General features: G+C 38.3%; 1 protein-coding gene across 7 annotated transcripts in view; it reads right to left on the bottom strand.

Moving 5' to 3' along the window:
- anne (anne boleyn) overlaps positions 1 to 26,039 on the bottom strand; it is a 1,549,371-nt gene that overhangs the window by 1,049,206 nt on the left and 474,126 nt on the right. For all 7 annotated transcript variants that reach the window (XR_010947828.1, XM_067758047.1, XM_067758046.1 and 4 more), the window contains one exon: positions 20,532 to 20,893. Coding sequence is in view for 6 of the 7 variants with exons in the window: in XM_067758047.1 (XP_067614148.1) it covers positions 20,532 to 20,893 (362 nt within the window). In the remaining variant the exon portion in view is untranslated. The remainder of the gene's footprint in view (positions 1 to 20,531; positions 20,894 to 26,039) is intronic.

The raw sequence follows: 26,039 nt of genomic DNA, 5'->3' as shown, positions 1-26,039 counted from the left end.
AAGGTGGTCCCGCTACTAAAGCCTGGGAAACCAGCTAACATTGGAGATTCTTATCACCCGATATCTCTCCTATCGCCAGTACCCAAGAAACTTGAAGCCTCTCTGCTCCCCTACTTTAAAGCACATTTGCAACTAACCTATCATCAGCATGGCTTTAGAAAACTTCATAGCACAACCACCACGATAAATGCCATTAGCACCCAGATAAATTGCGGTTTAAATCAAACCCCCCTTATACATATCAAAGCTACCTTCGCCACTAGATGGAGTCACTATCGTTTCCTACGCCGATGACTGCACAATAATGGCCACAGGTTCAGGCCCACATATCGATGAGCTATGCAACAAAATAAACGGCTACCTCCCTGATCTCTCCAGTTTTTTCGCCTCGCGCAACCTGACGTTATCACCGACTAAATCGTCGGCGACCTTATTTACAACATGGACGTCCCAATTGTCGATCATTTTGAACATCCACGTCAATGGCACTACGCTACCGCCTGTCTTACACCCCAAAATCTTGGGTGTGACGATTGATCAGGATCTACATTTTGGTGGACATTCAGCCGCAATTGTACCGAAAATCCAGAGCCGCAATAAAATCTTTAAATCTCTTGCTGGCAGTACTTGGGGAAAAGACAAAGAAACGCTCATTACCACTTACAAAGCAATTGGTCAACTGATTGCATGCTACGCGTCCCCGATATGGTCGCCAAGCCTAAAGACTTCTCACTGGAAGAAGCTACAGGCCTGCCAAAATACCGCCCTCAGAACCGCAACGGGTTGTCTTCTTATGTCCCCAGAACACCATCTACATAATGAGGCGAGAATACTCCCCATTAGGGAGAGAAATGAAATGCTAACAAAACAGTTCCAGTTGAATACCCAGAAACCTGGGCATCCCAACAGACATCTGATTGATGAGCCAACACCGCCTAGCGGCTTAAGGAGTCATCTCAGTAAGCATTATGAGGAAATACCGCACCTGAAAACACAGCCGTATGAAGCTAAAAAACACAAGCAGGTCCTCAGTGAACTCCACAAACAGGCGTCAAAGAAGTACTCAAAGAACAATACCCAAAATTAGCAGAAGAGGAACGCACTCTCCCTAGGGAAACGCGAGTCACTCTAGCTCAACTTCGATCTGTATACTGTAACAGGTTAAAGTCTTACCTATCCAGAATCAACACCGACATACAAAACATATGTCCTGTTTGTATATGTCCCCACATTACACCAGCCATCGCTTTAACTGTATTGTGTAACCAACGCCTCTAACACCCCTCTTATTATTGCCCACCCCTGTTGAAACAGTTAGTTTCCTTGGACTCCCATTAAAGGATATTTATGACAATTTGTGATCGGTCGCACCTATTAGATGGGGCGAAGCACTGCTACAAGAACAACAGCAACACGCCAGCCAAAGATTTGACGACTAATGTAGCTCAGAAATCCCCTCAACGTTCTGCCGAGCTTTCTAGCGATGCTATGGAGATTTCTGACCATATTACACCCGTTCCAACTATTAGTGGTACTTTTGTAGCGATCGCCCCCCTGGCACCACTGTTAATTGTATTAGCCTCCCCAATTTTACCTTCACCTCCGCCTGTTTCTCTAGCTTCTACAACCACATTAACCGACAGTTTGGTGGTTCCTAAGGGTACAAGGGTTGCGGCTGCCAGAAACCAAACGTTAGTGACTGGTTCGAGCAACAACGCTAGGTCAACCAATGCGTTAACTGTCCCTGGTCCTACACAGCTCCATCTTCTAGTGTGCTACCTGCTACTACTATGCAGGTGACTGCTGCGCCACCTCGTAGGGCCATATTTGTGTCAAGGCTACATGCTTCTCTAACTGAACATAACGTTGCTAATTATGATTGCTCTAAGCTTGGTGTTGCGGCCACTAGTAAGATCAATGTTTATAAATTTAACTTTAAGTATGAGAGAAATTTCCTCATTTAAAATATCTGTTTCAGATGCATTCTTCGACAAGGTGCTTCATCCATCTTTTTGGCCGGTATACACTGTGGTACATTTGTTTACCAGAACGTCGAGGGCTTCACTTTTATGGCACAAGTAGTCGCCTTTACGGAGACCTCGCTAAAGCCTGTTAATTTCAGTTTATCGGCGTGACCGCATCTCTAGGGTGGAAAGTGTTCTTATTGCTGTTGATTCAAACCTTTCATCTGAGCTGATTTCGTTGAACAATGTCTCTGATATCGAATTCATAGCAGTTAGAGTACGCTTACACAGCCACCGATTTTGATCGCCCGATGCCGGGGTCGTAGTCGTCCGATAAAAATAAACACATGTATTTAGATGAGCGTTGGTACATTTCAATCGATCACCGAATCGTTGTTGGCCGTTTTCGTTTTTCACTGCCGATAAATTCGCGCGTGTTAAATTTTATCGTTCGATAAATTGCATGCATTTACTGCGAAAAATTAATTATTTGTGCGATGGACTGAAAAATTGATTAATTGTGTGCAAAACAGGCGTCCTTTATGGGATAAGCACATAAAAGCATAAACGCAAGCGTATTTTTGCATAAAATGTAAAATGTAAGAAAACAAGAAAAGGTGTCTAAGTTCGGGTGTAACCTAACATTATCAGCGTGAGCTTCAATCGTACATTTCATTTCAGATAAATTACTTTTCTATATAACACATGGCACCGGCCCGTTTAAAAAAAGTCTCCCTATTTCCTTACAATAAAACTTGATAAGTGAAATATCATTGATTCAAAACTATTTTTTGCTAAGTTATAGCTTATTATTTTCGTCTACGACCCTTTTAAAAATCTTTTATATAAAAGTAGGCGTGGTCTTTAACCGATCTCGTCCATATTTTCTAGAAATATTTCCTGCTATAGGGAAAATTTTTGTACACAATTTCATTACGATATGTTAATTTTTCTTCGAGTTAAGTGTGGCTCCCGAAACATGGAAAATTGCTTAGTCATAAAAGAGGCGGTGCCACCCCATTTTCAAAAGTTTTATTGTTTTCCAATTTAATGTTATAATTCAATTAAGAAAGTAAAATTCTATTGATGCAAAGCTCTTTTTTGCTAAGATATAGCTTATTATTTTCGTCTACGACCCTTTTAAAAATCTTGTATATAAAAGTGGGCGTGATCTTTAACCGATCTCGTCCATTTTTTCTAGAAATATTTCCTGCTATAGGGAAAATTTGTGTACCCAATTCTATTACGATCCGTTAATTTTTCTTCGAGATATGGCTCCCGAAACATAGAAAATTGCTTAGTCATAAAAGGGGCGGTGCCACGCCCGTTTTTTAATTTAAAGTTATTCCTATTTTTTGTTATAAATCCACTTGGGAAATGTAATAACATTGATATATATCCCTTTTTTGCAAAGATATAGCTTATTTCATTCGTCCACGACCCCTTTAAAAATCTTTTATATAAAAGTGGGTGTGGACTTTAACCGATCTAGTCCATTTTTTCTAGAAATATTTCCTGCTCTAGGGAAAATTTGTGTACCCAATTTTATTACGATCCGTTAATTTTTCTTCGAGTTATGGCTCCCGAAACATAGAAAATTGTTTAGTCATAAAAGGGGCGGTGCCACGCCCATTTTTTTTAATTTAAAGTTTTTCCAATTTATTGTTATAAATCCACTTGTAAAACGAAATACCATTTTTATGAAGCCCTTTTTTGCAAAGATATAGCTTATTTTATTCGTCCACGACCCTTTTAAAAATCTTTTATATAAAGGTGGGCGTGGTCCTTAACCGATTTCGTTAATTTTTCTTCAATGCATTCCTTATAGTAAAGGCAACCTTTCTGCCGAATTTTGTTACTATAGATTTAACGGTTTTTGATTTATGATTAAAAATATTTGTAAAACTGATTTTATCACAAGTGGGCGGTGCCATGCCCATCTTCAAAAAATTTTCCTAATTTTTCTCAGGAGTCTCAATATCAGTACACGTATCAAATTTCAATACTCTAGGTGTATTATTTACTAATTTTATCAGGTTTTTTGTGTTTTCCAGAATTTTATATAAATAAGAAGTGGGCGTGGTTATCATCCGATTTCGCTCATTTTCGAAACCAATCTATTCTGGGTCCAGATAAGCTAGTGTACCAAATTTGGTGAAGATATCTCAATATTTACTCAATTTATCGTGCTAACGGTACAACCAACCGTTATCCAATCAAAGTTAATATACTCTGTGTGCAAAGCACGCTGAGTATAAAAAGCTGCAGGCCGATAATCGGTTGCAATTTTAACACCAGCCCGGCCGATTTCATCAGCTGATTGCAATTTTTCGGTTTATCGGTGGCTGTGTAAACGTACGCTTACACTTTCGTTAGTGCCCGCTTGGATATACCTTTGTATATTAGTCATAGCTTGGCCATTCGTGACTTGCATTCTGAGTTGGGAAATAATGATCGACTTGTGGTTGTTGGGAATTTTAATTTGCCAACAGTTACTTGGATTAATATTAGTGATCCAAACATTTTAACACCTACAATTGAACACGATTTTCTCAAATGCATGTTGGATTCATCCCTTCTTCAAATTAATAATGAAGCAAATATGTAATAGAAATAAGATTAAGCTAGATTTAGAATTTGTTGATGGTTCGGTGGCTACTGCGCTTACTCAAATTCCACCATTATCCTTTCCTGAAGACCATCTACATCCTACGCTTGAGATAGCACTCGATATCACTCAACCTCGCATGATCCAATCAATTCCTCGACCCCGCTCCAGATATTTCTACAAAACTGACTTTATTATGCTCAGCGAATTGTTGGCCTCTGGCTGGTCCGATCTCTACGACTGCACTGATATCGATTCAGCAATTGCTATATTTTACAGTACACCTGACGGCTTCTTTGAAAACTGTGTTCCTATTCGTCACACCTTGTGTGCGAATAAACCGCTTTCAAGGGAACTTATTAGATTTAATAACATTAAATCAAGGCTTTATAAAAGATACAAGAAATCTGGAGAATCTAATAGCTCGTATAACTTTCGCCGTCTTAATCAGCTTTGTTATAAGGAATACTTAAGTTGTTGTAAAGCTCAATTTTTTAAAAATCCAAAAAAACTTTACAGTTTTGTAAATTCCAAACGGAAAACTTCTAACTTCCTCACTTATTTTTGGACATAAATGACGACATTGCAGAAATATTTTCAGAATTTTTTAAGTCAACCTATTCCTCCAGCAGTTTTCTTTCCGGTCATTACCCGTATCGCTTATACAGCACGAATTCCATTATAAATCCTGCTATTGACAGTACTATTGTTCTTCTTCTATTGTCTTCAATCTTTGAAACCCAAGTTTTCTCATGGACCAGATGGTGTTACCAGTTGCGCGCTGCAAATATATATGAGCCTATTCTAAAATTATTTGAGTTACCTCTGGGATCTGCGTCATTCCCCACACTTTGGAAACAGTCTTTTATTATACCCTTGCATAAATAAGGTAGTAGGTCGAATGTCGAGAACTACAGAGGCATTTGCTAAACTTTCAGCTATTCCTAAAGTTTTTGAATAGATTGCTACCAGCCAACTTCAATATCACTGCATTTCCCTTTCATCTCCATGCCACACGGCTTGATACGTCAAAGGTCAACCACTACCAACTGGCTCGTATTTACGGCTATATTTATGGAAGGATTTTTAGCTAACAAGCAAACTGACGTCATCTACACTGATTTCAGTAAAGCATTCGATATCGTCAACCATGAGCTACTAACTCATAAGCTCGATTTAGTGGGCTTTCCTTTTCGGCTTTAAATTCGGCTGACTAGCTATCTTTCTAACAGGTCCCAAAAGTCCTGTTCAAATGTATTCTCTCGGAATCGTTCAGAGTTTCCTCTGGTGTACCTCAAGGAAGTCACCTAGGGCCTTTGGTCTTTACCGTATTCATAAATTACTTACCACATATTATATTGCATTCCCATACCATAATGTATGCGGATGATGTAAAACTTAGCTACACTTATTTTCCTGCCGATACGGGATCATTAAACCTTCTTCAAGCCGATTTAGACTCGTTCCAATGTTGGTGCTCAACATATTTACTAGTTTTAAATTGATTTTACTGTCCTTCCTAGAGTATCCAGACACTATATACCTTTGCATTTACCCCTTTGTCGTCGAAACTTTGCTAAAAATAATCCTCTGCTTATCTGGTGTCCGCACTACAATGACTTGTATAGCTTCATTAATGTACTTTTGACACTTTACGTAATGAAATACTCGCCTATCTAACGTGACAGGTAGCATAAACAATTTTTTTAACACGCCGGCATTATTTGTCCCGTAAAAAATCCAGACCCGATATCGTATAAGGATGGCTTGGATACATTGACTCTTCAAACTGGAACATTAAAAAGAAACAAGACAGTACTGTGTTGATAGAAATCATCCATTCCAACAACGTTAAAAACGTGCTATCTCACGAGATATTGACCGGAGTCACATGCATTTCGGCAGTATAATTTAATGGGTCAGGCATCGAGTTGATTGGAATCCGGTGCATTCCAACAACGCAAGTCATGTTACTTTTTTATGCATTGTGATGGCATACAACACTATGCTATCGGAGTTCTGCCGCATTCCGACGACATACTGATTGGAATCTTCTTTGCATTTCCACAGGAAGCCGATCGGAACCCTATGCATTCCGAATGCTTGCTGAGCGGAATCTGATGCATTCCGCCCAGATAATATTTTATTTTTTTCTTTTATTTCTAGATTTATATTCAGAAATTCAATTGTATTTTAATATATTATATTATTTGTTCTACTATAACATTGTTGAAATTTCGATATATTTAATTTTTGCTTGTGAACTGTATACAAATTTATGTTTTTATCATGTAGTCGACCATTTTACGTTTGTTGTCGACTTTAAATAATTAAATAGTTATCATCCAATGGGGTACTTCATATTATTAGCAATTTAAATCTCCTGAAAAACTGTGTTTTTGCTAATAGAGGGGTTTGAATATAAGCCGACGATATTTTATTGGAAGGAAAATCGAGCCAATTAAAACTGGTGTGCTTTTAAACTTTCCTGGATTTATGCAACCCTAATTAGAACGCGAGTTACGTCTTTAAGTTAGACGCTGGGCAGGGTACTATTTACGGTTCGATAGTGCCTTTGGTAATAACTACACTTTAGTTTCGATTCAATAATATTTTATTAAATTTGGGATATTCAAGATATTGGTAGAAATTACTTATTACGTTTAACTGTTTAGTGCTTTAGGAATTAGCGTTTAATTCCTTTTATTCGACCGCTATCGACAGGTCGTGGTTAAATTCCGGGCAACAACTGCCTCTTCAATATTTTCCAATAAGTTGCTTAACCTAAATACATAAAGCATCTTTCCGATGCATATACATAATTACCTATTTACTAAGCCCACTCAACAATTCGCATATTCCCACATATGTACTTTGGCTGCAACATAGTTGCAGTCAGTATTATTATTTATTATGCTTATTGGGATATCTCATTTTATTCAGAAATGTTTTGCATTCCCGAATTTTGACACCAATAAGTATGTCAGTTTGTATATCTGTATGCCTCTGTAGAACAAAATAAGCAGAGGCATCAACTGAATTGGTTTCTATTAATGTATGTATGTTTGTACATTTGTAGGTTCCAAAGTGGAGTCATACACAAAGCCCAGTTTAGCTGGTTGTAACAAAGTATCTTATTTACTTTATTTATTGTGTGGGTGGCCTGATGTGAAATGCTGAGCAAGCATTACTAAAGACAACTAAGTTCTTATTTTGGGTGAACAAGTATATTTTAAAATATACTTGTTTTCCCTTTTCCTTCGGTATGGGGGGCATTCCACATAACTGCCCCACCGTTAGAGTTAGGACTCTCCTGAGGCCTTTTATCTAAATTTTCAATTTGCTTGGGGGCAGCTTCCACTAACATTATTCCCCCAGCGTTAGGATTTGGCCTTTCTTAATTTTTTTCATTTACAATTTTTATTTTTAAATTTTTCTTACGGAAAAATACCGTCAGCACGGCGATCATTATTAGCAAGCATATGGCTATTGTTATATTTGTACCATACGAGACATTTTTATGGTATTTTAATTCTTTAATTTCTTTCAAATTTTCGACATTTTTAATTTCTATTTCTTTAAACAGTATGTCCTGTTTATAGCTCTGATTTAACATTTTTACAGGGTAGTGAAATTTTTCTGCAAACTCTACTTTATTATTTTCAAAAATTTCATTGTCTATTTCAATTTTACAATTTGTGAATGTAATCAAAAAGTTATCTTTCAATACGATTTCTCTATTATCGCAATTTTGGCTTAAGGCCCTTTCATGTGCATTTACAATCAATAATGTATCATCATCTATGTTAACAATTCTAGTTTTATTATTTCTTTTAAAGAGACAATCGTTTTTAAATATGCAATTCTTGCTTCTTTTCAAATCCTTTAAAGGAGTATCCTTTCTATAGTTTAGGTGTACTTTGTTTACTGTAACAAAAAAATTAACTCTTTTCCTGCTTCATGCATCCCCATTATGGGCTGCTGTACTGAACCTATCATCATCATTATCATCGGGGTTTAGGTTAGGCAAATTCGCAAATTTGTGTGGTCTTTTTATGTTGGAAGGGTGAACGTTTTGCAGCGGGTTAATTCTGAAATATGGTTGATCCTTATGCCTTACTCTTTTATAATTTTTAATTGGCCCTGTCTCTCTATTTTCGGTGTAATCTTCTCTTTTTGAGTTATGCTTGGCTATTGTTTTTTCTTTTGCTACCTTGATTCTATCTTGTAATATGGATGGACAAATGCTTTCTTTGCGAACCTTGGAGAGCACTTGATAGTTGAGTGATATCGATCGTATAGTTAGCTATAACCATCTGCATCCTCATTTCTGTTGAAAGACTCGTATCATCAATTCCTGTTAGTTTTTCCAACAGGGTTGAGTGAAGTCTCTCAATGTCTACACTACCAGTGTGGTTATTGGGTTTAGTTAAGTGGACCTCAATATTTTCGGCATTCAGATATTCTATTAATTGTTCTGCTCTAAATTCATTATCCACTATAACTTTCTTAGGTTTCCCGAATTTTGCAAATTGTTCCATTCGTATGGTCTTCTTTGACCTCCAATTCCTATCAGTAATTCTATATGCTGCTATTGTGGTAACAAACGAATGTATGTTAAAGTGAAAAATATCTATGTGAACAATTTGATTTTTATCTGTAGGGGTTTCTGTTATACTAAATTTTGGTTTTATAGGCTTCCTATCATATTTTATCTGTTGACACTTCTCACAGTTATTTATTATTAACTGAACGTGATCCCTAATTTTTGGATACAAAATTTTATCTTTCAGTGTATTATATGTTTCTCCAATGCCGCTATGCATCGATTCATTATTGTGATACAAAGAGATTTGTCTATGCAGTTCTTCTTCCTGCAATATATCTGTTGCTCTCTTTGTGCACTTTACGAATTCCAGCTTGGTATTACAGGAGAACATGGATATTAGTAACAATTGAATTTTATGATAATCCCTATCTTCAACTTCAGAAAAAATTCCAATTTTGCCACCCTCAATGTGCCTTTCCAATATTCTTTTTAACGTTACTTAATTATTCGAGGGATCAATTTCTATTATCTTCCTACCATGTATCGTTTGGACTTCAGCTTGAGGGCTATATGTCACTATGATTCGAGTCCTGTACTTATTGACAATTTCCTCCTTTATAGCAAAGTGCTCTAATAATTATTCCTCGGCCGAATGTATCGTATCCGACATTTCCAAATTTGATTCCTTATCATTATTTTCATTTATCTTTGGCGAATTCTCGATTCGGCTTAAAAAATCTGCTACCACATTATTCTTTCCCTTTACATATTCTATTTCGTAATTGTATTCTTGCATTTTCAAAAGCCACCTCTGGTGACGTTGCGAAAACTCTTTCCCCTTATATTTGGGACAGTGGCCAGTGATTATTTTAAATTTATTTCCATATAGGTATGGTCTAAAATATGTAATTGCATAAATAATTGCCAGAAACTCCTTATCGGTAGTGGCATAATTTTGCTCATGATTATTCAGAGTTCTTGAAATATAGCATACTGGCTGACCCTGTTGTGACAATACTGCGCCAATGGCGTAATCACTTGCATCTGTTGCGATTGAAAATTCCTTATCATACTCTGGGTATTTAAAGATTTGATTGGAAGAAATGAGAGATTTGAGATTCTGAAAGCTCGAAATATATTGTGGGTCATTAGGGTTTATTTTACACCCTTTTTTCAAATATTTAATCATTGGATATGCTGTTTTTGAATAATCTTTTATAAATTTCCTGTAATACCCTGTAGCTCCCAAAAAGCTCTTCATTTGTCTTTCCGTTCTTGGTACTTTTAAATCTAAAATCACTGCAATTTTCTCTTTATTGGGCTTTATACCTTCTTTAGTTAAGGTGTGCCCTAAAAATTTTGTTTCTTTCCTTAAGAAACTGCACTTATCCGCCTGAATCTTCAAATTGTGCTCTTGTAGTTTTGAAAAAATTTTATCTATGGAGCTCAAATGTTCCTCCAATAAAGTGGAAAATATCAAAATGCCATCCAAATAAACGACACATATTTTATTAATATACTCTCTTAGTATGTCATTCATAAGTCTTTGAAAAGTAGCCGGGGCATTTTTCAACCCAAACGGCATTCTAACATACTCGTACAAACCTAGTGGGGAAACGAAAGCAGTTTTTTCAATATCCTTAGATACCATTAAAATCTGATGGTAACCTTTTGCGAGATCAAGGGTGCTAAAGTACTGTGCTTTGCCCAACTTGTCCAAGATTCCTTCGATAATTGGCAAGGGATACTTATCGTCAATGATTATCTGGTTAAGCCTACGGTAATCAACCACCAAACGAAACTTCCTATTTCCCGATTTGTCATCTTTCTTTGGTACTATTATAATAGGAGAGCTATACTTACTCCTACTTTTTTGAATTATACCCTGCTTTTCCAGGTCTGTTATTTGCTTAACAGCCTCATCTTCATGTTTATTAGGTAATCTATAAATTTTTTAATTAATCTGCTGGTTTGTAGTGGTCTTTATTTCATGAACCACCGCTTTTGTATTTGTTAGGGTGTCCCCATTTCTATATATTAATTTTTCGTATTTTTTAAGCAATTTTTCAACCCTTTTCGTTCATCTGATTTTAGATGATCAAGTTGAATATTTTGTAATTTTCCCGATTCCAGTGCGTAAACTTGCTCTTGGATCGTTTTTGAATAAAATGGTATTTTAACGCCATTCAAAAGTTCAATTTCCTCATTCTCTATGTCAATTATTTTCAAATTTTTTAATATAAAATCATTTCCCAGCAACAGGTCATATGGTTTATCAAAATCCATTTTTAACCACCTCATTTTTGCATTATTAACATATTGAAATTCAGAGGGACAGGGGGAGGCAACTCTCTCGTTTGCGCCCCTAATATTCCCATTCAATGTATTTATTATTATTTTATTCCCCTCAACAACTGGCAAATTATATTTATCAAATGTTTCTCTTTTCATAATACTGATGGTGGATCCCGGATCCACCAATGTCAAAAAGTTTTCATTAAACAGTGTCAAAATTATCAATATTTTATTTTCACCACCCGAGGCTAGTTTGTACAAAACTCGTCATTTGTGTTGGTGTTTTCCACTTGACCCGCAGCATCGACGTCCATGGGTTGAGGCCCATTTGAACGTCTTGTCTGCTGAGAGGTATTTTGCCTGTTATTATTAAAGTTATTGTTCTGTTGCCGACTACCTACCTGTTGACCACTTTGGGGTCGGCTACCTACCTGCTGGCTGTTCTGAGGTCGGTTACTTACCTGTTGGCCACTTTGCCTGTTATACCGACCTGACTCATACCTACCGTTTGTTTGCCAATTATTAGGCTGCCCAATTCTGTTATTTGAAAAAAAATTATTTTGTGAACGGCTGCTATACCTAGCTGAATTATTCGCGGCCGTACCACCGTTATTATTATTATAGCCGCTGCTATTTAAAAAAAAAAATAAATGTAAGGCGCGATAACCTCCGAAGAGATCTAAGGCCGAGCTTCTCTTCCAATTTGCGTCGTGCTCCTCTTGATTTTCCCTACAAATTGGCCGGACGGGACCTACATGCTTTATGCCGACTCCGAACGGCATCTGCAAGGTAGATGAGTTTTCACTGAGAGCTTTTCATGGCAGAAATACCCCGCTTAGAAAAATTTTCCTCTAATTGAAAAACCTTATTTCTAAAAATTTTGATGTTGCTTTGCCCGGGAGTTGAACCCAGGGCATACGGTGTGATAGGCGGAGCACGCTACCATCACACCACGGTGGCCGCCTACTATTGCTATTTTGCCTTGCAAAATTATTCCCCTGCCTATACCCACTATTTTGTGGTCGGGAGTTATAATTTTGTGTTCGCTTATTTGCGATATACATTGGATTCAGATTTCCCGAATCCAATCCTATAAAATTATATATGAAATCCGCCATTTGCGGCCATTTTACAACATTTCTAATAGCGCAGGCAAACGAGCCTGACGCTAATTGTTTAATTCGTTGAAGGAGCATCCCCGTAAGTATCTCCTTCAACGTACCACCGTTTTCGCTTAGAGCGCTAAGCTCGGTGATATAATCACGGATATCCTTTGTTTTTCGACTCAATTCGGCAATTGAGTCTACTCTTAAATTTGTGATGTCTTTGTAATCGACATCTGGTCTTTTGTTGACCGAAAATGTTGCCTCAATTTAACCCTACACTCGTCCCACTTATCTGGTAGACTTAGGGACAAAAAATTTTTGGCCGATCCTCCTATCTTCAGATCGTAAACCACCCTAAATGCTTCCTACTGTTCTGTTGTATAGTCTGCCAAAATTCTATCCACCGTTTGGATAAATGATGGCAATTTTTTTATTACCCTCAAAGGGTTGCAAATATTTGAGGTCCTTTTCTATTCTCTGCCTATCTGTCGTATTACGCTGTGCAGCATTTTCCTGCAACAGTCTTGTAATAGCCACAAGGCAAGCCTCTACATTTTGAGCCATTTTTCTCTCTTTCCTTGTTTTTCCTTTCAACAAACCAACACACAAAAACAAGAAAACAAAATATTTTGCCAACGACTGCCTTTTTAAAGAAACACTTTCCTTTTCCTTTGCCAACGCTTTTCGCTTTATTATTATTAATATATATGTATATCCTTTTTTTCAAAACTTTAGGGGCTACAATATTCTTCCTTCCCCCTTTTCCTTTTTCTGTACAATATTAAGGATTGTAATATCCTTTTCTTCATTCTTTTTTTTTCTCTTTTTCAATTTATTTTTCTCTGTTTCACAATTATCACTCACTTAATCGCACTACTTATTCATAATAATAAAAAAAATATTTTTTTTTTCTGCTCACCCTGTTTTATCTCGTTCTCTGGTGTTGCTACAGCTGTGATGGGTTTCCGTATCCTTTTCCTCTTTCCTCGGTGCCGGATCTAATATTCCACTTCACTATGCCGCTGTTCCACTCCGTTATACCGCTTTATTATTATTATTATTTATTTTTTTTCTTTTATGTTATTATTGAGTTGCCGCCCGATTAATTGTTATTTTATTAAATTATTTATTTATTTATATAATTAAATTTTTTATTTTTTTTCACTTCAGTATTTTTTTCCCGGTTCGCCGCGACTGCGCCAGTTACGTCTTTAAGTTAGACGCTGGGCAGGGTACTACTTACGGTTCGATAGTGCCTTTGGTAATAACTACACTTTAGTTTCGATTCAATAATATTTTATTAAATTTGGTATTCAAGATATTGGTAGAAATTAAATTCAAGATATTTGTAGAAATTACTTATTGCGTATAACTGTTTAGTGCTTTAGGAATTAGCGTTTAATTCCTTTTATTCGACCGCTATCGACAGGTCGTGGTTAAATTCCGGGCAACAACTGCCTCTTCACTATTTTCCAATAAGTTGCTTAACCTAAATACATAAAGCATCTTTCCGATGCATATACATAATTACCTATTTACTAAGCCCACTCAACAATTCGCATATTCCCACATATGTACTTTGGCTGCAACATAGTTTCAGTCAGTATTATTATTTATTATGCTTATTGGGGTATCTCATTTCATTTAGGAATGTTTTGCATTCCCGAATGTTGACACCAATAAGTATGTCAGTTTGTATATCTGTATACCTCTGTAGAACAAAATAAGCAGAGGCATCAACTGAATTGGTTTCTATTAATGTATGTATGTTTGTACATTTGTATGCTTCCAAAGTGGAGTCATACACAAAGCCCAGTTTAGCTGGTTGCAACAAAGTATCTTATTTACTTTATTTATTGTGTGGGTGGCCTGATGTGAAATGCTGAGCAAGCATTACTTAAGACAACTAAGTTCTTATTTTGGGTGAACAAGTATATTTTAAAATATACTTGTGTTCCCTTTTTCTTCGGTATGGGGGGCATTCCACATAACTCGCGCGATGTCCTTTTCAAAAAAGTTGAACCCTGAGCTGTCGCCTAATGTTTTGTGGAGAAACTGGAAAAGCCTTCGTGTCCATGCCAGTTACAACTCAGACTGCTATCTAGAACCTGATATTCTAAATAATGCGTTTGTTAGTCGAGCTCCTTCTCGTTGATCTTCAAACCTATATCCGACCTCTCCTTGTCCCGATGACCTTTATTTGAATTTTGTGCAGTGTCTAAGCTGGACGTATATATAATATGTGTATATGAGATACGATCCAATGTTGTTGGGGATGATGGTGTTACCATAAAGTTTCTAAAAATTGTCCTGCCAAACATCTTACGTACACACACGCATATAATAAATCCTACGAATGGAAGGTGGCAGTTGTCATACCCGTAGCGAAAAATTAATCAGTCTGTCATCCCAATGACTTTAATCCGATTAGTGTTTGCCTGCCTTATCTCAAGTTTTTCAATCACTGATGTTCGAACAAATTTACCGATTTAGTTTGTGTACCTCAAGGGCCTTTCATGGGTCCATCGATATTTAGCCTTTTTATAAACGACTTATTTAACACGTGTCTACATGCGAAAATTATGCCTACGCAGATGACATACAGCTCTATATATCAAGCCCCCTGGAAAGAACAGTAGACTTGTGTGTTGATCTTGTTAGTGCCCTGTCATCCATAGAAGCCTGCCCTCCTGCGTAAAAGCCTTCGCATAAACTGCAATAAGTCACATGTGCTGCTATTTACAACAAACGCGTAGTTTTTAATTAGATTCCAAGCTTATATATAGGTGGTGACGTCATAATGTATGTATCTAAATTTACTAGCTCTCAACTCTGTTATTAGCAAGGTTGACAGGGAGCCCCGGTAGCTCTATGAAAAATTAATATTTCCCTGATCTTCTTCCTTCAGTGCGACTATTTTTTGTCAATGCTATTCGATTGTGTAACTCTATGCCAGTCTCTATCCGTACTAGCCTTGATAAACCCAACTTTAAAACAATTTTTTATTACGACTTTAGATAGTATTTGCTTAAATACATAAACATAAACAAATTGGAAATCGGATTTGCTCTCCAAATTCTTTTTCCACAAAAGACAATATGGGCTGAACTTATGCATACTTTCAAATGTTTTACCTGTTATATACATGAATATTAATTAGTGGAGTCCTTTGACTTGCACTAAAGCAAATTTTGGTCATTTCAGCCTATTTCTATTACATACATTAATTTATTACGCTTTCTTAATATTTCTTTCTTTTTATTTATACCTTCATTTCCAATTTTCCAAATTGTACTACGATGTTTTATGGTTTAATATTGTCCTAATGATCTTATTGAACTTATCTCTGTCAAATAAATATATAATTATAAATATATGTGACCCGGCCTATGAAAAGGTGGCTTATGACCCAAAAAAGAAATTGCGAGAAACAGCTGTTAAAGATAAACAATGCATTTCTTCAGTTTCTTAGTAGTAGTAAGTTTTTTGAGCCATAAGCCACCTTTTCATAGGCCGGGTCACATATATAATAATATTATTATTATTATTAAGACACAAGTAAGACAAAGTCTTTTAACGTGCCACATGTAAATTTATACAATACTTTCTTAAGATTAAGGATAAATGACTTAAATCTACAAGTTATTTGAACTTTACAATAAATTTGAAGATACATAGATCAATAAGCAAATAAACATAAAAGGAATACAGGAGAACATAGAGAAGGAACGAAAGAAAGAAAGGGTGTATTCAATATTTTAAGGTATATATGCAGAACTTCAGTAATATCATAATTTAAATTTTGAATAACAATAGTATAAAAGTAGCATTCGATAGTATCGGATAATCACAATTGTGGAACACCCTGTTAAATGTAAGATTGGGATTGAATAGCCAGTTTGAATTGCCGTGGATTTGCTACCATTTTTAATTTGTTAGGCAGTGAGTTCCACAACTGCATGGCTCTAACGAAAAACATTCTTGAGGTAGCTGAATATTTAAAGTGTGGTACTATAAGATTGCATGTTCTAGTTGAGTGTGCAAAAGTTAATTTTGAGAAGATATAACTCGGACAACGGGTATGGATTAGCTTATGTATAAATAACAATAAACGGCATTCAAAAATTTTTTATAAACTGCAACCAAGAATTTGTACGAATAGTTCGGATATATGGTCATATTTTCTTTTTAGGTGTACATATCTAGCTGCGTTGTTTATTAGTAATTGTAGTTTATTCATGGAACCCTTATCAAGGCAACCATATACTAGTTCTTGATATGAGATTATAGGCACTAATAGAGTCTTAAAAAGTTTTAGCTTAATATCCAGAGGGATATAAACTGCGGTTCTCCAAAGCTGTCTCAATACAGAGTACGACTTAGAAATTGTTGCATTTATATGATCAACGCATGATGGGGAGGTATTCAACCTAAAGCCTAGGGTTTTAACAGAATTCTCATATTTGATAATTGTACCATTCATTCTAAGAGGAGAAACATCATCCATGCTATATGAACAATGAGATAGGGCAATAGCTTGTGTCTTGGACGCATTAAGGTTAAGCCTATTATGATTCGACCATAAATAAATTGATTCCATATCTACGTTTATTCTGAACACCAAATCCTCTCTAAGCCCTAGAGTTGCGGATAGATATATTTGTGCATCATCAGCGTAAAGATGAATAGAAACATTTGTACAGCACTTAACAATGTCGTTGATGTATAGACTAAATAAAATGGGACCAAGAATAGATCCTTGGGGTACCCCAGCTGTAATTGTCACCAAATCAGAGCAGTTACTTTTTAGTACAACCTTTTGCCATCTATTCGTAAGATAGCTTGCAATCAATCCAACTGCATCGTGGTTAAATCCAAAGTACATGTAAAATTTTTGCAAAAGAATCTTCTCATTTGATTTAAAATGAATCTTTTAAAAACCTTTGATAATGCACATGGTTGAGTTGCATTCCATTTTTTAGCAACAGGTGTTATACTAGCTACTTTCCAAATGTCAGGGAACCTAGAAGTTGTCAATGAAAACTTTAAAATGTGAGTAAATGGGCCAATAATATAGGGCAGAACTAACTTTATAAACCTTAAACTGATACTGTCCTCACCTACCGCATTTAATTTATCTGAAAGTATACACGGTATAACTTCAGATTCACTAACATTTTTAAAACTAAATTTAATATCGCTATGAAGAGCAAGTTCACAATTTTGTTCGAATCGAGCGCTATCAACAGGCATCTTTATTGAAAAATATTCGTTCATATCGTCAGGATCAACCATACACTGTGACCTAATTTCCAATTTTACCCCAATACTTCTTAGATTGTTCCGTAGCAGTTTAGAAGGAAGCTTGACGTTGAATTTGCTTTGGAAGTAAGATTTCTCATCTCTGCGCGTTGCTTCAGTAGCTCTGTTACGCATTAGTATGAACATTGTCCAATTTTCCTCAGTTCTGTCTTTTTTCCAGGCCGAGTAACCCCTGTGCCTTGCATTTATAGCTTTACGTACCTCCTTAGTGAACCATGGCTGCTTATTTTTAATTATTTTTCTTTTCTTTAAAGGGACGTATTTATAATAGAGGTAACTAACCAACATGGAGAAATAACCAACTTTTTCGTTTAAGTCAGCTAAAAACCAACAGTCATTCCATGGTAGGACGGACGCTTCAGTAGCTAGCTCATTAACATTAATTTTACTAAAATCACGAAAGTGTATGAAATCTGGTGGTCTGTATACGTGAGAATTCAACTCTATATTATAATTTAAAAATAACAGGTCATGGTCGCTCACACTGCATAAAGAGAGTTGCTCAAAATGCAGTATGGACGAAACATCTGATACACAAAATAGTCGTGCAAACTAGGCTTACATTTGGGGCCAAAACGAGTAGACAAATTATTTATAACCTTCAAACCAACACTCACCAAATCATGCGAAAGATTCTTAGCGCGCTCGTTTTTTAAGAGCAAGTCTATATTTAGATCACCACATAGTATTATGTGTTCATACATTACGCTAAATCTATTGATCTGCTGAAATAAGTTGCTTAAATCACATAACATGCTTGGGTTATACACACATATCACAAGGCAGCTCTGAATGTTAGTGAAAAATCAACCACCAAAAACTCAACCTCGTCCGAATGGGTTGATTTGTGTACTATTTTAAGTTTTAGACCCTTCTTGTGATATATCGCTATTCCCCCACCACGCTTGACAAGCTGTCTATCGTTTCTCACAACAGAAAAATCACACAAATTGTAAAAATTGTCGCAGTTATCACCTCTAAACCAAGTCTCAGTCACACACACCACATCAACACATGTACCATCAAAGATGTATCTAAGATAATCAAGTTTGCATTGATTTAAGCTCCTAGCATTTAAATCCCGAATGGAAATTACTAACCAACTTTAACGAAGTTTTAAGGTTGAAATCGCTAGAGCCTACAGTTGAGTTATGCATAGGCATAGGACATAATTCCAAGCAATTCAATTTGACTGTAAAAGTATGAATCTGAAACCACTGTATTATAAGAAAAGGAATAATAGAAGGGTGATAGAAATTGAAATATAGCAAAGCCTGAAATAGAGAAGGTATGTATAATTAACCTACGTAAAAAATAACAAGTAAATGCTAACAATAAAGCAAACATAAACAAATGCATTTTGAGCATTACAGGTAAATATGTATGCAACAATATAAATAAAAATAAAAAGAACATCAAGTTGCGCTGCTCATAAGAGAATCTACATCAGTTTTGGTGCATACAAATTTCGGCTCTTCATTGCGTTTTAAGCGTACAAAAATCTTTCCTTGAATTGAAAACACAGAGAACAATTTCTTTTTTCTTCTAAGCTCACAAGCATAAGTCATAACTTCTCTGAGCATCTTAGGCAAGCTTTCATGTAGGTAAACACTGCCATAACCCGGTTGGTCAATGTCCGATAGTGCAAGTGACCTCTTACAATTGGTGAATAGTTGTTGTTACCCTTTTGCAGTTTGCTTTTACCATTTTTCATGCGGAACGCATCGCGCAGTGGGGGTGCTTTGCATTTCACACGACTGCAGATTTTTGCAAACTTTTTCTCAATTGAACATTTCACGCTTGTCATGACTAACAAGCATTTTCTAACTAAACACAGAATTTTGCATACAAACAATTTAAACAGACATCTTGTTCTTCCTTTTTTCAAAGCGTACTATGCCTAGCGACTAACATTTCTCCCCCCAGCGGGTTAGGGGGTCAGAATTTACCCGCGGTAGGTATGCCTGTCGTAAGAGGCGACTAAAATACCAGATTCAAGGGGCTGTGTAGCGCAACCCTTCAGGTTGCCAGCGCAATATATAGCTTCTCAAAACCCAATTGTCAACCTCACCTATCCGCGGCGAATCCTGTTTCACTAACAGACGAGGTTTTAGCGACCCCAAGCTCCTCGTGGAACTTGGGGATGGGGAGGGAGGGATAGCCTGAAGGCTTAATGTGGCCACATAAATCGTTCCCGAGATGGTCGGGCTAGCACTTTAATGGTGCTGTGTTACCGGAGCGTACCGGATCTGTATCCGGCAAAGGACCATCACATCGATAACACTCCCCAAGGCCTTCGGGGAGCAACCTTATCGCTACAACAACAACAGCAACTAACGTTGCTGTGCGCTTAGATACCTGAAGCATACAACCCACACCTCGTGTGCAGCTGTCCATTCAAGTATATGTATACATCTGTGTACATTAAAGCGTACACATTTCGTATGCAGCGTCTATAAAGCTACGCCCGTTGGTGTTGAGGCAGTAAGGAACTCCCCGAAGGGTTTGGGGAGTGTTATCGCCGTTATGAACGTGTGCTCAACGTCTTCAGGCAAAATTTTTTAAGAAAGCATTCAACTATTTTATGGGCTAGATACAAGAGCTAGAAAATTTCACTAGAAAAACTTTTAAAAGCGAATTTTTTCGAAAATTTTAAAGTATTAGAAATATTAGTACAATAACCCTACCTGTTTAGTTTGAATAATTGACATAGCTATTCCAAATACGGACATAAGCAATATTACACATGCATAGTAATAATAATCATATGTGAACCACAATATAACAGAAAATATTTGAAAAACATAGAAAGGATTCAGCATCTCTAAAACCAATAACGTCCTAAGCTTCTTATAAGGAATGGTTATTTCATTTGGCCCATACGTTAGTCGGCGAGATGATCGTTCCAAAGTTGATAAGCCCTTCTGTTGGTGAAAATAAGCGCTTGATACATTTACATCAAGTCCCCTTATTTTGATGAAAGATTTTGTTTGATTGTCCCAGGCGTACCGTAATTGTTTACATTTAAAAATTCTTACGATTTGTTTACCTATAAATGACAACAATATTGTATTAAATGAAAGTATATATTCAAAATGGTATTTGAAAAAAAATTATAAATTTATTTATTTTTTTATTCTATGGTATTGAAAGCATTACATATTAGTAAACAATTTTTGACAAATATTAACACTAAACTACATTAAAAAAGAACTTGTAACTAGCGTATTTTAAAATATGGATGCTGGAAACTGGGTCCAGATGAATATTATCATAACATAGTTACCATTTTGTTAACAATTAGGTAACATTATTGTGGTAGTGCTATAATCAAACATTCCACAGAGTAGGCCATGCACGGATCGGACCTCAAATGAGACAAAGTGCAAGAATCTTTTATGAACACGCTCAATTCTATTCGATTGAATAGCGTATAAGTGATTTTAAACTATGCCAATATATTCTAGTTTTAAGCCAACAAAACCATTATTAAAAACCTCTTTTGTTAAGGATCCTTAAGATCACGACTGTTCTTTCTTAATAAAGGAAAGTTAAGCATAAGCCTGTATGCAAGAACATTCTTTATCTTCTTTTTATTATTATCTTACCTTATGTCATGAAGTGAGGCTTTTATTTTAACAGTCTAACTATGTAACGTAGGGTTGCAATAACATAACCCCCCTGTACTTCTTCTTTCCACCTACGCCTGAACCCCCCTGTACTTCTTTTTCTATAGCATAGCCAACAACCACTACAGATGGCGGGCGGCAATAATACAACCACCATATGGTAAATGGCCATACGCGACCAACAGCTGATGGCAGGCCAATGGTGTGTTTCTTCAGCAAAATCACCACAAGACAATCACCACAATAGTGGTGTATTTATTTCTCCAGCAGTTTGCGGCACAACCCGTATAAAAACAGCGAATTTGCATTTTGCAATTCAGTCCTCGCAGGTGAGCCAGCGATAGTGGTTGTCTTTTTAAAGACAAATTAACCACTCCGGCTAGCTAGTTGAGTGGAGTGGGCGCTGTGATGGTGTGGGTCACCCTCCACCAGGGCTGGACAACGCGAGTGGTGTCTTCGGACTACTTTTCCCTCCGTCGCCCACCTTGGTGATTGAGCGGTCCGCCGCCTCAATGACCAAATACACCCTTCTCCCCTCAGTTCGGGTTGAGGGGCAGGGGCGCCGTCATGGCGCGAGTCACCTGGGCTGGACGACGCGAGGGGTGTCTTCGGACTACTCTTCCCTCCGCCGCCACCACCTGAGCGGCACGCTGCCTCAATGACCCAAATAACCCCTCCCCCTCAGCTCTGGTTAAGTAGGCTGGCCAGAGCGGTGCGACAACTCCCACTAGTTAGCTAGGGAGAAGAGGGTGCGGCCGGCTGGTTTCGGCCGTGAGTCGATGCGTGCGCACAGGGACTACCGCTGTGCCGTTAAGGTGCACTTCCCATCCGCCCACAGGTCGACCCACGGTGTCTCGGCTGGTACAACCCCCCTCCCCTTACGCACCTTCTGTTATTGTTCCTGTTGTTGTAGCAGTGCTTCGCCCCACCCAATAAGTACGACCGATCACAAATTGTCATCAATATCCTCTAACGGCAGTCCAAGGAAACTTGCTGTTTCAACAGGGGTGGCCCATAATGGGAGGGGTGTTTGAGGCGTTGGTTCCACATTACAATTAAAGAGATGGTTGATGTCATGTGGGGAAACATTGCAAGCAGGGCATACATTAAGAGTTTAACCTGTTACAGTATCCAGATCGAATTTCAGCTAGAGTGACTCGCGTTTCCCTGCGGAGTGTGCGTTCCTCTTCAGCAAGTTTTGGGAACTTTTTTTGGGTACTGGATTCACCGGGCAATTCCTGGCATAAAGGTCCGACGCCTGTTTGTGGAGTTCACTGAGGACCTGCTTGTGTTTTTTTGCTTCATACGAATGACTTCTCAGGTGCCGTATTTCCTCATATTGCTTACGGATATGACTCCCAAAGCCCCTAAGGGGTGTTAGCTCATCAATCAGATATCTGTTGGGATGCCCAGGTTTCTGGGTATTCAACAGGAACTGTTTGGTTAGCATCTCATTTCTCTCCCTGATGGGGAGTATTCTCGCCTCATTATGTAGATGGTGTTCTGGGGACATAAGAAGACAGCCCGAGGCGGTTCTGATAGCAGTATTTTGGCAGGCCTGCAGCTTCTTCCAGTGTGTAGCTTTTAGGCTTGGCGACCATATAGGGGACGGGTAGTATGCAATCGGCTGGCCAGTGGCTTTGTAAGTGGTAATGAGCGTTTCTTTGTCTTTTCCCCAAGTACTGCCAGCAAGAGATTTGAAGATTTTGTCACGGCTCACCAAAACGTAGATCCTGATCAAACGTCACGCACAAGATTTTGGGGTGTGGGACAGTCGGCATCGTAGCGCCATCGACGTGGATGTTCAGAATGGTCCACATTTAGGACGTCCATGTTGTAAATAAGGTCGCGGACGATTTAGTCGGTGATAATGCCAGGTTTCGGGAGGCGAAGAAACAGGAGAGATCAGGGAGGTAGCCATTTATTCTGTTGCAAAGCTCATCGATCTGTGGGCCTGGGCCTGTGGCCATTATTGTGCAGTCATCGGCGTAGGAAACGATAGTAACTCCTTCTGATGGCGAAGGTAGCTTTGATATGTAGAAGTTAAACAAAAATGAGGATAGAACACCACACTGTGGCACCCCTTGTTTAATTCTTCTTGGTTTTGATGTTTCGTTTCTAAATTGCACCAATGCCTGCCGACCACCCAGATAATTTGCGGTCCACCTTTTAAGACATGGGGGAAGGGTAGATCCTTCCAGGTCTTGCAGTAACGTGCCATGGTTGACCGTATCAAAAGCTTTTGATAGGTACTAGCGCAACGAGTACTCTTCTATGGTGGGGGTTTTGATTTAAACCGCAATTTATCTGGGTGTTAATGACATTTAGCGCGGTGGTGGTGCTATGGAGCTTTCTGAAGCCATGCTGATGACAGGCTTGCTGCAAATGTGCTTTGAAGTAGGGGAGCAAAATGGCTTCAAGCTTCTTGGCTACTGGCAATAGGAGAAATATCGGGCGATATGACTCTCTTATGTTAGCTGGTTTCCCAGGCTTTAGTAGCGCGATCACCTTGGCCATTTTCCATTTTTCGGGAATGAAGAAGGTGGAAAGAGGCAGGTTGAAGACATGCGCTAAATATTTGAAACCCTCTTTCATCATCATCATCATCATCATCATTTATTTAAGAGTTCGTTATAAGTACAGTAAGATAACAGAATCTTTTATCGTACAACACAAAATTATTACAAGTCAAGTGAGTCGTATTCATTTATAAATAAACATACATATAATTAATTTAACAAATTTTAAACAGAATAAATAGCTTAAGTATAAAAAGCATAGAAAAAGCAAAGTAAGAAGTCAGTAGAGGATAGGTTGCATTATGCTGATAGTTGGTTTATGTGTTATTAGAAAAAAAAAATATAAAGAACAGGTCTATAGTTACTTTGGTTTAAAGAGTTTTTCACAGTAGACGGAATTGAGTTCCAGACGCGTGCGGTGTTGAGGAAGAACAGCCTAGCCGATGCCACATAATTAAAACTGGGTATATTCAGAGTACATGACCTGGTGGACCTATTAAACGCAAGTTTGTCATACAAGTATGGGGAGACTTCGTTAGGATTAGTCTGAATAAAAATATGCAACTCCTTGCCCTTTGATACTCAGTTATGTGGCAACCTAATACACGAGATCTCCCTAGGCTTTTAAGCATCGGCATGGCTATGCCGTCTGGGCCCACTGCTTTGGATGGTTTAGCATGACCGATGGCATCCTCAATCTCTTTGGCGGTGATGGTAATTGGAGACGCGCTGAATTTATGCTTATGTGCGTGTCTGTTGACCCTCCATCTATATTTGTCGACCGTAGAATGCATTATATATTGTCGGCAGAAAGCGCTCGCGCATTTTTTCGCATCCGACAGCACTTTATCGCTTAGGTGCTCCTCCCATTTCGCCCTCTTGTGTTCATCCACAAGCAGTCTGATGCATTGGTTTATATCCCTTATTTGGGGGTCGCCGGGATCGAGCTGTCTTATAAAGTCACGTTCTCTCTCTACTAGTGTGCAAGTAGGGAGGCGAGGGTGTTCAGCGGTGAAACCAGCACTAACCCGAGTCCTCGCAGTATCTTCCTTAGGTGACCGACCCCGCAGACTATCGATCCTGCCGAAGACTACCGATCCATCCGATCCCGCCGATACCACCGACGACTACCGATCCCGCCGAATACCCCGCCCAGAATACGCAGCCGCTGTCCAGGTAGACCCCGTCGCCAGCCTACATCCCCTCTCACAACGGCTCTGGTACGCGCTCCGTAGCCCGCCGGTGCTACACCGACCTTTGGCCATCCGCCATACTACGGCCGCCCCGGCCCTGCTTCCATACCGCCATACCAATCCGCCCTTTACCCGACAATCGTTCAGTCGTCCTGCCGATACCTCCTCTGCTCCGACGACCGTTATCCGCCGCCCCGCCCCCTCCCCATCTTGCGACGGAAAGCTGCTGCCCGCCTAATACCTCCAGCCTCTAGCCGTGTGTGCGTGTGTTCGTTACACATAAATATTGGGTTTTTATTCAGTAGGGGTTTGTGGGACCTTTACTCGACTCTGGATTGACTGAGCGTTACCCCAGCCTTAGGCAAAACCCAACTCATAACTATTAACTATTTTTTATTAATTAAATAAATACACATATAAATAAATGAAACAATAAATGAAACGCGCATTTTATGTTTATAAAATATAAACTTTATTAAGCGGCACTATACGACTTCAGTTCCGCGAGTGAGTAAAAACTAGCTTACTTAAAGCTACGATTTTAAAAGCTAACCTATCCTGAGATTACCTACGTGAAAGAGGGTTTACGCGTGTGGCGCTCACCTGAAGTATTTCGTTAATTGAGCGAATAAACTGTTGCGCGTGTTTCGCTCACCAAAGGTGTTTAGTTTCAGCAACTAAGAAACGGCGAGCGGTTTGCCGGAACAATTATGTGGGAACGGTATCGCAAAATATTATGCTGAGTGCGTGGGAATGGGCTACACAAAATATTGTGTTAACTCCTCCCTCCGAAATTCCGATCGCCCCGATTGGACTAAAAAATGGGATGTCGTTAAAACGTCTGTGCCTTGGAG

Source organism: Eurosta solidaginis, chromosome X (genome assembly GCF_040869045.1).
Source record: "Eurosta solidaginis isolate ZX-2024a chromosome X, ASM4086904v1, whole genome shotgun sequence".
Taxonomy (NCBI): Eukaryota; Metazoa; Arthropoda; class Insecta; order Diptera; family Tephritidae; genus Eurosta; species Eurosta solidaginis.
This window is presented reverse-complemented; position numbering and strand designations above follow the sequence as displayed.